The sequence below is a fragment of the Delphinus delphis genome, chromosome 1 (assembly GCF_949987515.2).
Source record: "Delphinus delphis chromosome 1, mDelDel1.2, whole genome shotgun sequence".
In the NCBI taxonomy this organism is placed as follows: domain Eukaryota; kingdom Metazoa; phylum Chordata; class Mammalia; order Artiodactyla; family Delphinidae; genus Delphinus; species Delphinus delphis.
The window spans coordinates 15,102,021-15,114,670 of NC_082683.1; the positions used below are offsets into that span (position 1 = coordinate 15,102,021).

Genomic DNA, 12,650 nt, shown 5'->3' on the forward strand with positions numbered 1-12,650 from the left:
TTCTGGGTTTTGGGTCATGATTAGGAAGCTCTTCCCACTCTGAGGTTAAAAAGAATTCTCCCATAGTTTATTTTAGTCCTTCTGTACTTTCATTTTTTAAAAGAAATTAGATCTTGTGTCTATTTGGGATTTATGTTGATATATAGGTGTGAGGTATGGATCCAACTGTATATTTTTCCTTGTGGTTACCTCGTTGAACCCGAACTGTTTATTAATTACATGTCTTTTGTCCACTGATTTAAAATGCTGCTTTTTTCATATAATAAATTCCCATGTGTAGTTGGGTCTATTTCTAGACATTGGTTCAATTCCACTGGTTTTTCTCTTCATATGTTAATGTGTTCATTGTTTTAGTTAAGAAACAGTGTATTTGAAAATCTAGTAGAACTCTTCACTCATTGTTACTTTCTTTTATTTTTTGATTTCCTGTATATTCTTGCTTTTTCTGTTTTATATATGAGTGTTAGAATATGTTTGTCTAGTTAAAAAGAAGTCCTGTTGATAATTTGCTTTTATTGGATCTCATTAAATTAATAGATTAACAAGCAAAAATTTTCTTCTTTATGATGTTGAATCTTCCTAGCCGGGAAGCTGATACGCTTTTTATTTGTTTCGTTGACTTTTTGGCGATCTGCGGGAGCACTTTTTTCATATAGCCCTTTCCCATTTTTTACTGAGTTATTCTTAGATGTTTTATGTTTTCTGTTCCTGTTGTTAGGAAAGGATCTTTTTCCCCTTTATATTTGTATATGTGAGATTTGTTAACAAAATGTTAATTATGTACATACCCAGCTATGCTAGAGAATTTTCTTACTTTTTAATTGAGGTAAAATTCACACAACAGAAAATTCACCATTTTAAAGTATATGATTCAGTGGCACTGAAAACACCTATAAAGCTGTGTAACCACTTCCTCCATCCAGTTCCAAAACATTTTCATCACCGCGAAGAAAACTTGGTGCCCATTAAGCAGTCATTCCCCATTCCTTTTCTATCCCAGCCACCACCAGTCTACTTTCTGTCTCTGTGGACTTACTTATCCTGGACATTTCTTATAAATGGCATCACACACTATGTGACTTTTTGTGTCTGGCTTTCCTTAGCAGGGTTCATCCATGTCATAGCACTTATCAGTACTTCGCTCTTTTCAAGGTTGAATAATATTCCATTGTATGATATATCACATTTTGTTTATCCTTTCATCTGTTGACGGGCATTTGGGTGGTTTCATACTCTTTGGCTGTTGTGAATAGTGCTGCTATGAATATGTGTGTATCGTATTTGAGTACCTGTTCTCAACCTTTTGGATATACAGTTGACCTGTGAACAACACAGGGGTCAGGGGTGCCGGTCATGTGCAGCTGAAAATCCAAGTACAACTTACAGTTGACTGTCTGTATCTGAGCTTCCGTATCTGCAGTTCTGCATCTTTGGGTTTGACCAGTCGTGAATTGTGTAGTACTGTAGTACTCACTACTGAAAAAAATCTGTACAAGTGGACCGTTTAGTCCAAACCCGCCAACTGTATATCTAGGAGTGAAATTGCTGGATCATATGGTAATTCTATCTTAAACTCTTTGAGAAACTGCCACACTGTTTTCCACAGTGCATAGCTGCACCATTTTACATTCCCACCAGCAGCGTATTGAGGGGTCTGCTTTCTCCACATCCTCACCAGCACTTGTTATTTTTACTTCTTTTTAAAAGATACATGTACTTTAAAAGATTAGTGTCTACATGTCAATCCCAATCTCCCAATTCATGCCACCACCCGCCCCCACCCCCCACTGCTTTCCCCCGTTGGTGTCCATACGTTTGTTCTCTACATCTGTGTCTATTTCTGCCTTGCATACTGGTTCATCTGTACCATTTTTCTAGACTCCACATATATGCATTAATATAAGGTATTTGTTTTTCTTACTTACTTCACTCTGTATGACAGTCTTTAGGTCCATCCACGTCTCTACAAATGACCCAATTTCGTTCCTTTTTATGGCTGAGTAATATTCCATTGTATATATGTGTCACATCTTCTTTATCCATTCATCTGTCAGTGGGCATTTAGGTTGCTTCCATGACCTGGCTATTGTAAATAGTGCTGCAGTGCACATTGGGGTGCATGTGTCTTTTTGAATTATGGTTTTCTCTGGGTACATGCCCAGTAGTGGGATTGCTGGGTCACATGGTGATTCTATTTTTAGTTTTTTAAGGAACCTCCATACTGTTTACCATAGTGGCTGTATCAATTTACATTCCTTATAAACATAGGATTTTCCAGAATTCTTTTTGTTTGGAGTAGTTTTTTTGTTGATTCTCTCTCTCTCTTTTTTTTTTTAAGGTATAGAATTATATTATCTGCAGATAGCGATAACTTCTTCCTTTTCAGCTCTATGCTTCTAATTTTTCTTTTTTTTTGGGGGGGGGCGCTAATTGCATTGCTGTTACCTCCAAGACATGGTTAAATAATCATGGTGGTGGTGAAAATCCTTGTTGTGTACCTTACTTGAATGGGAATGAAGCATCATTCTGTGGATTTACCGTGGTTATTTCACCATACTCACACTATGAAACCTTTAGGTGTTTCCAATTATTCACCACTCTTAGTGGCGCTGTGAGGAGCGCTTTAACAAAAATCCTTTCTATACTTGACATGATTTCCTTTGGATGAATTTCAAAGACTTGCTACACATAGCCAAATGGTTAGGGTAAATTTTTAGAATAGGTTGCTTTTTATTAACATTCTAAGGAGTAGACTGACATTGCTAGAGTCTACTTACACTTCTACATGCAAAAGTGGAGATGTCCTTGCTCATTTCCTGTCTCCCTGCATTAATAGCAAGCAGGGGGAGAAAGTGATTGGGAGCCACAGAGGGATGATTTTAGCTTTTCTGAAATGGGTTTAGGTTGTAAAGGCCTGTGGATACCAAGTGAGCGGCTCTTCAAGTTTTTAGAATTTGACAGGTACCCTTGAGTGTGGTGATAGCACATGAGGTTAAACGAGTCACGCTCACCTGTGATAATCTTGTTGGGACAGGAGCTCCAGCACATTGCAGCTTGCTGATGATCAAACAGGGCCTAGGGAACCAGATGAGAGTTGTATGTGTGTTTCTTCAAGATGAGTTGTCCTGCTGAAAAAGCTCATTGGGTGCTAGTGTAGAGGATCGATTCTGTTACTAAGCTCACAGCTCTGGAAACCGGCTGAGACAGATATGTGCTGTCTGAGTCAGCAGTCATTGCCAAAATGTTGGTCTCTAGAAGCTGTAGGCGCGCTAATGCCATTTTTACTGAACAGTTTATCCCATATCTTGGGCCTTTCTTTTTAATACTTCAGTTGTGGCCTGGAATCTCAGTGTCTGGATAAAATTTAGCCTAGTGATTGCTATTCCTTTAAGATTGTCACTGGAATCTTTTCCCATATATTTAAATGTTTTTGAGATTAGAGGGTCTTCCTGTATTGCAGATTCTGAACATAGTTTGCTGGAGTTCATGATTATTACTCTTTCTGTGTACTTTAGTTTCAGATGCTTCATCAAGATGAATCAAATAAAAGAGAGAAGATCAAAACAAAGGGAGTTGACTTTGAAGATGACCTGAGAGATGAAGTAGAAGATGCTGTCCAGAAAGTTTGCAATGCAACTGGATGTTCAGTTAGTATTTGTCACGCAGTAACAGTGGTTTATAGACAGGCATTGCTGTGCCTAGTTTATCTGCTAGTTTCGTGGCATCACTCTAGCATGCTGACAGCTGATGGGCCAAAATAGGCCCATGATATTTGTAGTTTAATTAGCTTATGTGATACAGTTTAATGAGAGATGTTCATTCATTTCTCTCTTGTTTGCTAGACTTTATCCAATACTGTTCAAAATCCTAAGGAAGTATGTGGGTTTATTATTTTCTGACTAGTGCGGTTTTATAAGAATTCATTTTATTAAATGGTTATTTCAGGTGATTAACCTTACTGAAAATTAAGACATTTTCTAAATGGAGGGTCTTGAAACCTTGCCTCAATGACATCCTTTTGTTTATTTTTAGAATAGGTTGCTTTTTATTAACATTCTAAGGAATAGACTGCACATTGCTTGAGTCCACTTACACTTTTACATGCAAAAGTTTATAAAATTGTTTGTCAGATTATTGATGTAGAGATAGGTAGAAAAGTATACCCAGAGTCTTGATGTGTTCCTTTGTTTCTTTCATAGGATTTTAATTTGATAGTCCAGAACCTGGAAGCTGAAAATTATAATATTGAATCTGCGATAATTGCCATGCTCCAGATGAACCAGGGGAAAAGAAATAGTAAGTCCATGATTGATATTTATAAGGTTTCAAAATGATTATGTGGGTGATTTTCCAAATACTTATTTTTAATCAAGTGACAGGTAATAATTATATTGTTATTTATTCATTCAGCAGCTTTATATATGACAGGTGTTTTTTTACTAGGTGCCAGCCCTGTGTCAGAGAGAGTATAGTCTGGGGTGGGGAGGGGCTTGGTGGAGAGAGATAAGTAAATTGGTATAATAAGACATAATGAAGTGTGGGTACAGGCTGCTAGGGGAATGCATGAAAAGGCCACCTAGCTCAGTTTTGGAGGAATGGAAAATGTCAGGGAAGACTTTAGCCTTTTAGAAATAAGATCCCGTTATAATACCAAAATGATCATTGAAATGGAATGGAGAGAAAAATTATTTTTCTAATGGAAATATTTAAATTACTGGCACCTGTCAACTGGTGATAATTCAGAATTTCTTTTTGCTTGAACTGAGTTTAATTCTGTGATTCAGAGGAAGGAAAAAAGTTGTTAACAATGAACTGTTTTCTCAAGTTATTTATTTTAAATGATTTCAATATTTATTGCCAGACATTATGTGCCACATACTGTTCCTGGCATTATAGTTTTCTGATTGGGTATTTTATTATCCTCCTTACATATTTGCTATGCCTTCTTAGAAAGCTGTAAGTAACTTGGTCTTTGTGATTTTAAAATAACGCTATGCAGTGTCTGTGCTATCCCATATGGTATGTACTTGACATGTGGCTAAGCGAGACTGACTGAGGAACTAAGTTTAAAATTTTATTTAACTTTATTTAATTTTAATTTAAATAGCTACGTGTGGCTTGTAGCTACTGTATTGGAGAGCACAGCTGTAGATCTTGTTTCCTTTCTGGTTTTGGAGTACAAATGAAAGATTTCCCCCTAAAAATTCATGTTAAAAAGTGGTTTAATCTAACAAAACAAAGCACTCAGCTGGTAGGAAGCTGATGATAAGACTGGTGGTCAACAGGTTATTTTAAAATTTATCTTCCGATTTTTACCAATTATTTTTTCCTTATGTTCCCCACTGTATTGACTTGATATTAGAATTTTGCCTCAAGGAAACTTGCTCTCCAAATGCCAGTGATCTAGGGACCTGGGTAATTTTGGAGTCATTTAACAATAATCGCATTGTGTAACTACCTTAGGTTTTCAATTTAACAAAATATCTTTCTTCGGAAGATGCAGAGGAGAACCTTGAGTCCAGTGGCCGAGTGCTGAAGCAGTGTGACCCTTTATGGGAGGAGGGTGGCAGTGGCACCAGAATCTTTGGAAATCAGGGCTTAAATGAAGGCAGAACTGAAAACGATAAGTCTCGGGCCAGCCCTAGTGAAGAAAACAAAGCAAATAAAAATCACCTCCCAAAGGTAGGAAAGATGGGGCTGCAAGGGCAAATGGGCTGCTGTAATTCGGTGGCGTGGAGGGAACTTGGAGCTCAATTTAGTGTGTGATTTTCTCTTGATCTATGAAAGTGGTTACTGTAGGAAATACAGGGAGCGCATGAGGGTATATCATGAAGTGGAGGGAAGACCTCACCTGTCCTGCCTGGACTTTGCAGTGATGGCTAGAAGGAAGTATACCGTGAATTCATACTCATACACGCGGATCGGCTCCATTTCCCGCCTAACATTACTGCGTGTGTGGGTGCTTTCCGTGCTAACCCATGTGATTGAATCCCATTTTTGTGTAAATACCATCACCTTCAGTGAACATCTTTGTGTATAAGTCTTAGTATTTTGCATTATTTGCTTGGCTAGAATCCCAGAAATGGAATTAACAGGTTAAGGGCATGGATATTTGAATCTTTTTAAGGTCTTTTGGTAAATTGTCAAATGCTTCCCTGAAGGGTTGTACTGCTCCCTTCCGAACCCCACTCCCACGAGTAGTATAAGACACCATTAATTTTACTGAATTTGGAACTTATCGTAAAGACTTTCACCAGGAAATTCTGAGCTCAAAATGCAACGTAATGTAAAAGGTCACAGGCAGAGGCTAAGATGTGATAAGCTTCTGAGGATTTTGTTAGGATCCCCTGGGGCAATAAATTATGTACAGGAAGGCATCCTATGGCATGTTTGAGTGTTACCTCCTGCTGGACTAGGGTTAATGTTTCTTTAGTTCATTTTGACTTGGTTTATGAGGAGAATGGAATTGATTTCGTTTGCTAGCTCAGCAAGAGGGTATAAATTTAAATGTAAATTTGAGCAGTAATGGGAAATGAATCATTTTTGGTCTGTTAGGTGGGTTTTCTCTGTTCTCGTTGAAAGGCAGTCTGTAACCTTTGCATCTGTCAGCCCTGCATTTCCCGTCCACTGGTGCAGCCTGTGTCCCCGTGCAGGTGACTCAGGTGGCAGTCTTCTCTTTCAGGTCACGAACAAACAGAGGCGAGAACAGCAGCGACTAGAGAAGAAGAAACGACAGGAGGAGAGGCACCGTCACAAAGCCCTGGAGAGCAGGAGTAGCCACAGGGACAACAACAGAAGTGAAGCAGACGCGAGCACCCAGGTCACCTTGGTGAAGACTTTCGCGGCTCTCAACATCTGACTCTGGCCTCCTGGGAGTTGTGAGAAGGGAATGGAAAACGGAGGGCCGTGTGCCAGGCTTTCCAGCGAGGCCATCCTTTTACAAAACAAAACTCAACCCACAGAATCACACACTGAGTTAGTTTCCTTCAAGCTGCCTCCTTTTTTGTTCAGTTTTGTCAGTGATGTGTCTTATTTAATGAAAGTGCAGTGAAGCCATTCATGTTCCATAATTAAAATATCGACTTTTAGGGGTGGATAGTTAGGTCAAAAAAACCCTTTTTAAGTGTGGTTTTATTTGCCCTGAAAATCAGAGTTTGGTGACCCCGGGATCTTTCCTTAACACTCGGGGTTTCACTGTAATTGTTCATGAAGTAGTTTAGATTAATTGCTAGAAATTCAGAATGACAAGTTTCCTTTGTTTCTCTTTCATTTTCAAACAGACATTCATATGCAGGATAGTTTATAAATGATGTCCAACTCAGGTACATGTTTAGAATTAACTTTCTTCTAATGCAAGTTAATCAGAAAATAATTCAGGAAGTGTTTTCCCAAAGTAATAGGATGTGAAGGTTGTGGCCTGTAGTCAGGGTGGAAATTAAATAGCTGCGTTTCTCTTCTTCCTGATTCTGATGCTCAGATGGGATGCAGGTGCTGTTGGTTCGTTTGCACTCAAGCCATATGATAAATAGGCCAGACTGTTAATTAGGCCTGGGCTTTGCCGGAAAATCTGTAGTGTTGCTGAGTAGTTTGTACTTGTTTCTTGACAACGAGAAGACAGTGTATCATCAGTGCTTATGATACAGTTCTGGGATTCTGATAGCGGGGAGCGCAGAAGCCATAGTTGGAAAGGCAGAAGTCAAGAGAGTCCTGAGATTTTGCTCAGGAAGAAGTCTGAAGAGGTAATTGATATGGGGTGGGGGGTTGGGGGTGTCTGGAAGGATTTCTAAGGCTTTTCACGTTCACATTTTAAGTAAGTAACTGTCTTTTCTTCCTTACTATTCTGGATTTAGAAAGATGCCTTCAGAGAGATAAAAGGTAACTTGACCCTTTGCTGAATTTTCTTAGTATTGTGAAAATGAAATCCCATAAAACGCTGCACTTAACTTCTTTTTAGTTAAGCCCTGTTTGGGGATTTTGCTGTTCAAAACACTCTCCAGCACCCTCCAGAAGTTGTCAGTGACTTAGGTTAGACTAGCAGGGCAGAGAACTTACTTTGGCTGAGGCCTTCAAATGACTCCACAGTGCTGAAATAGATTTGGGCGGTGGAGAGATTGCATTCCTCAAACCGAATTAGGTGAATGTGAACTTTAAAACGAATGTATGAAGTGGCCAATCTTGGACTCTCTTTGCCTTTTGGGGACCTAATATTTGGAGAAATAATATATGCTGAATCAAAAGGTAAATTATTAGTTACCTCCCCCATCTCAGATTTCAAAATTATCAGAGTTCCGAGGCAAAGGGAAAAACTATAAAAAGGTTTTGACACGTATGAACATATCGTCGTGTGGGCTGGCCTTGGATTCATTGGATTGCCTTTATCAGCAGGTGGTTTGCCTTCTGTGGTTTTGGTGATGCATTTTAATTTTTCGTTTGTTTGGCTTCGGTGACTTTGTGGTTGGAGCATCAGTAGTCTCTTGGAGGCGCTCCCAGAACATCCTGGTACAGCGCGTCGTAATACGTAGCAGATTTAGAAACTGCACAGCATTTTTTCTTTGCACACTGCGGAGTCCTGAGTTAGAGCCTCTAGTACTCAGTCCAGACAAGTGAGGGGTCTCCGTTGTCTCGCTGTCTCCAAGGGAGTGAGGTCCAGTGCTTCAGGATCTGTTCTCTTGGCTTTTAACTCTGGGCACGTTCCCGATCCTGGCTGAGCGTTTCTGAGCGAGCACTCTTTCTTGTCTGTCTTGTACTGTGAGAGTACAGGAGACCAGATCCCCTCAGAAAGACTGATTGCGTACCAGAAATTCAGCAGAATTAGGAGTCAGAAATCGCTTGAGGGAGACCCGTTGTCAGAAGTAGTAGGATCGCTTTATTTACTTGGTTAATGAAGGTGGCCTTGGGCCCTGTTGGGTTTTTGTTTTTTCCTGTTGGGTTTTAGAAGTTGCTAAAAAGTTGCTAAAGAATACTGGGCACATTTATTTATAAATTACCTAATTCTGATCATAGGCTTCGGCATTTCTTGGGTAAAATAACAGTGGTTTTAAAAACTAATCAAATGGCTTCAGTAGTTTTCTTTTATTACCATTTCATAGTTTTCCAGTTATAATTGGTCTGTGTTTAGTATGTTAATTATTAGGAATGGGGAACGTGTATCCAACTTTAGTGATAACTTCTAGCTAAGGGTTTAAATTTAGCCTTCACTGCCTCAGTCCCACCGAAGTATGAGGTAGATGGAATCCATGTAGTACTTGGTTGCCTTGGTAGGCACGTGAGAACTACTTTATTGGCAGCCAAAATGGAGGCCCAGCATGTTTAGTCCTGGGATGACTGGTCAGTGACGGTTACCGGGTGTAGTTACTCAGGTGAACCGCGTAGTAGGAGGCGACTCTTTCTTAACCTCTGTGGCTGTTAGAGGTTTGTTATGTGCGATTGTCTCGGTAGCTTTGGTCAGGAGAAGGGGGATGAGGCTGTGGTCCATAGCTGCTTACTAGTCTTATAAACTGTATATAAAGGTTTTATGGATTTTAAAAAAAGATTTTTTTAAAGGTCAAAATACAAAATAAAATTTTAGTAGCATCAGCTTTGTACTAGAGAGGTAGATGTATTGAAACAACATAGAATCGCAACTTCTGAATTAATATAGTTGCCACCAGGAGATATTAGAGAAAGAATGTATATGTATATTTAATTTTTCAATAATAGGAAATACGCTTTCAGGAGTGAAGTCTGGTTGAAGAATTGTGGCAGAAAGAAGAATCTTAAGTGTTAGTTGAGCTTGTCTGTAGTTTCTTTTGTAAGCTCTGAAAACACTTCCCTACCTATTGTGATTCTGAGGGCTTGTGAAGTGGGAGCTCCATCGTGGGGCAGCTAGAGTGGGCCTTTGTGTAGGTCATTTCTCATGGTGCTGCCTGCTTCCCTGGGGAGCTTTGACGGTTCGAAATGATACTGTCCTGGGGTGGGGGGAGGGCCATGCTGAGGGGGGAGAGCTGCTCCCATGTTAAACAGGTAGATATCAGATGGACTTGGCATTGAACTGTGCTCGTAGTGAGTCCCTGTCATCCGTGTGCAGTTTCTCTCATTCTGAGAAACTGGACTGCCTGGGTTTTATCGTGTCCACATAGAATGCTGTCAGTTTTACCTCTGTGAGACGTTCAACTCGAATGGGCAGTCAGTTGAAGGAAACTTGGGTTCCTAGTCAGAGCTGACTAACTCTCACCCTGACCAGAAGGGTCTGTGTGGATGGGGTGACGGTGGAGCTTTGTAGTTTCAATGTCACATCTGTGGCCCTCCCTGACTCCCATTTTGGGTGGATGCGTAGCTCTTCACCTGTTTTTACCTCAAGGCTCTATCTATAGCAAACCTTTAGACTCAGAGTCTGATGCAGTTTTTGTGTTTTGACATTTTCATTATTCACTGTTTTGTTCATCTCAGCCTTCAGAACAGGCGCTGCTCGAACTCTGGGGCCTTCCGACGGTTGTTCTGAGGTGATTTAATAAGGGCGCTTTCTACAAGGTGTGTTTTCCTGACTCTAAAGCAAATTGTATTTTTCCATTGATGTTGTTAAGTTGAAGGTCTCGACGGTATATGTAAATGATAGCAGATCTTCTGCTGTCACGTGCGGGAGGGGGAGTGGATAATTGGATTGAAGTGGAGACACTGAGCACCCGGCGCGAAGTGCATTGCACAGTACGGAACTCAGAAGGTGCGCACAGGGCCCGGCTCCGGGGAGGAGCTGGGCCTCGTTGACCGCTTGGCTGCGTCTGTCCAAGGTAACGTTCCCTGTAAAAACCTCAGGCTCTTAACCATCTCCTCTGAGGAATTACCTTCTAGAGCCTCGCTCTCCTAGTTCAGACTACTCTGTAGCTTGATTGAAACGTTTAGCATTCTCGCAAAGTTACCTGAGAGGGGGCTGGTACCGGTAGAGAACAATTTCTGTGAGAGCGCGGCCTTCTGCGTGGTGACTGTGGTTTAAGCAGGGCATGCCCCTGGGCCCGGAACTATCCCTGCTCGCTGTGCTGCAGCCCTGGAAGGTAGTGGCCGCTGGGCGAGACCTCGGTGGTCTGCCCCTCGTCCTCCGCATCTCGGCATCCAGCAGCTCACTGTTGCCAGTCATCTGTGGGAGCTGTTTGAGCACAGTCACGACCTCAGCCTGTGGTTTGATCCCCTGGCAGGTCCCTCAACCAGAACTTGAGGAATGCGGGTGTGGGCTCCTCTCCTGGTTCATCTTCCTTGGGGAGAAGGGCCCTCGGCCTCCCTGGCTACCCTTCCAGCGTCTGCCACCAGCACCGAGCTCCGTGAGAAGAAGAAAAGAGCCAGGGGTCGGACATCAAACCTCCGTGTTCCTCTTGCTGATGTAGAAGCGCTGGTGGGTGTTAATCCCCTTTATGAAGGAGGGCAGGTGGGTCTGTGGAGAACACAGGGGCCTTCACAGGCTCAGCCACCTTCTCTTTTTTTCTAATTGCACTATACTTGTCCTCACTGCAGTCCGAAGATATTTAAGACCTCTGTGGGGTCATGATCCATAGACTTAGCAAGTCTTGCCTTATCTGTGGAGCTGGACGGGGGGAATGTGACCATTGTCTGATGTCCATAGTTCATTTCCTCCAGGATGTTTCTTTCCTCAGATTGTGTTACTCTGAACCATTTTATTTTTTATTTACCAAAGTACTGTACTTGGCTATTTGCAGTGTTTTCAAAACCAAATGTTTCTTTTTTTGTGTTTTTAATCTTCAATACTTGGTGCAATAGAAGCTGCAAAGATGTGCCACTTTATCTATGAAATGGAGTTTTGTATACCAATAAATTCTAGTTTAAAGACAAAGTTTCAAGTTGTTTTTGTCACTGTCTGGCCGCCGTTTGCATGAGACAGAGCATGCTGGGAAATGTCCTCCTTAGAGACCTTGGCACGGAAGATGTGCCCGTTTTTCCAAGTGTATGCTCGTCTGGGGTCTCACTGAGCTTAAGCAGCTGATTGTAGCTTCCGTCCAGGGGAGTATGGCTGCCGCACACACTGGCAGGGCCATCCCTCAGATTTCTGCCTGGTATCTAAGAACGTCTCTGATAGTTCGTAGTTGTCTAAATACAGAGCAGCTGTCTTTTGGCTTCCACCTTGGGGTTTCTCTAGAACTCGGGGGCTTGGTTTGATCCCATTCCAGGAGGGAGCATCTTCCCCCAGGCGCACGTGGGCAGCGGTGACTGCACGGACTCACCTGGAAGAGGTCCTCGGGAGGGGGAAGGGCGGCCACAGAAAACCAGAGGGAGGGGACCCTTTGGCCCGTGCAGCAGGGCGCTGCTCGCACGGGGCTCCAGGGCTCCAGGGCCAGTCACAGGTCAAGATCGCTGCCATCTCACCAGCCTCGCCGCGGCCTCATGATTTTGGCCTCGAGCCTCCTGCTCGCTCTTGGTCTATGTTTGTGCTCATCAAGCAGCCTTTGAATTGTTTCTGCAGGATCTTGGCACTGAACAGTGTCCGGTACCACCCTGGGTGGAAGAATTCTCCAGCTACTGGCAAGGCCGACCCCCCTTGGGCACTGTCCTCCCTGTGTGATTTTTGCCTCATTCCGTGACCAAGAGCCTTCTGGGTGCACAAATGCTATCCAGTTCCTGAGCCCCCGAGGCCCAGACTCTGGACTCTGTTAACCCAACTGAGAATC

The 12,650-nt window shown here is 42.0% G+C and overlaps 1 protein-coding gene across 1 annotated transcript in view; it reads left to right on the forward strand.

The window, feature by feature from the left end:
* Positions 1–11,810, forward strand: part of OTUD3 (OTU deubiquitinase 3) — a 29,203-nt gene extending 17,393 nt beyond the window's left edge. The window contains exons 5-8 of the mRNA XM_060015458.1: positions 3,516–3,647; positions 4,200–4,296; positions 5,498–5,682; positions 6,683–11,810. Of these exons, the coding sequence (XP_059871441.1) occupies positions 3,516–3,647; positions 4,200–4,296; positions 5,498–5,682; positions 6,683–6,859 (591 nt within the window). The 3' untranslated portion in view covers positions 6,860–11,810. The remainder of the gene's footprint in view (positions 1–3,515; positions 3,648–4,199; positions 4,297–5,497; positions 5,683–6,682) is intronic.
* Positions 11,811–12,650: the final 840 nt, after the last annotated feature.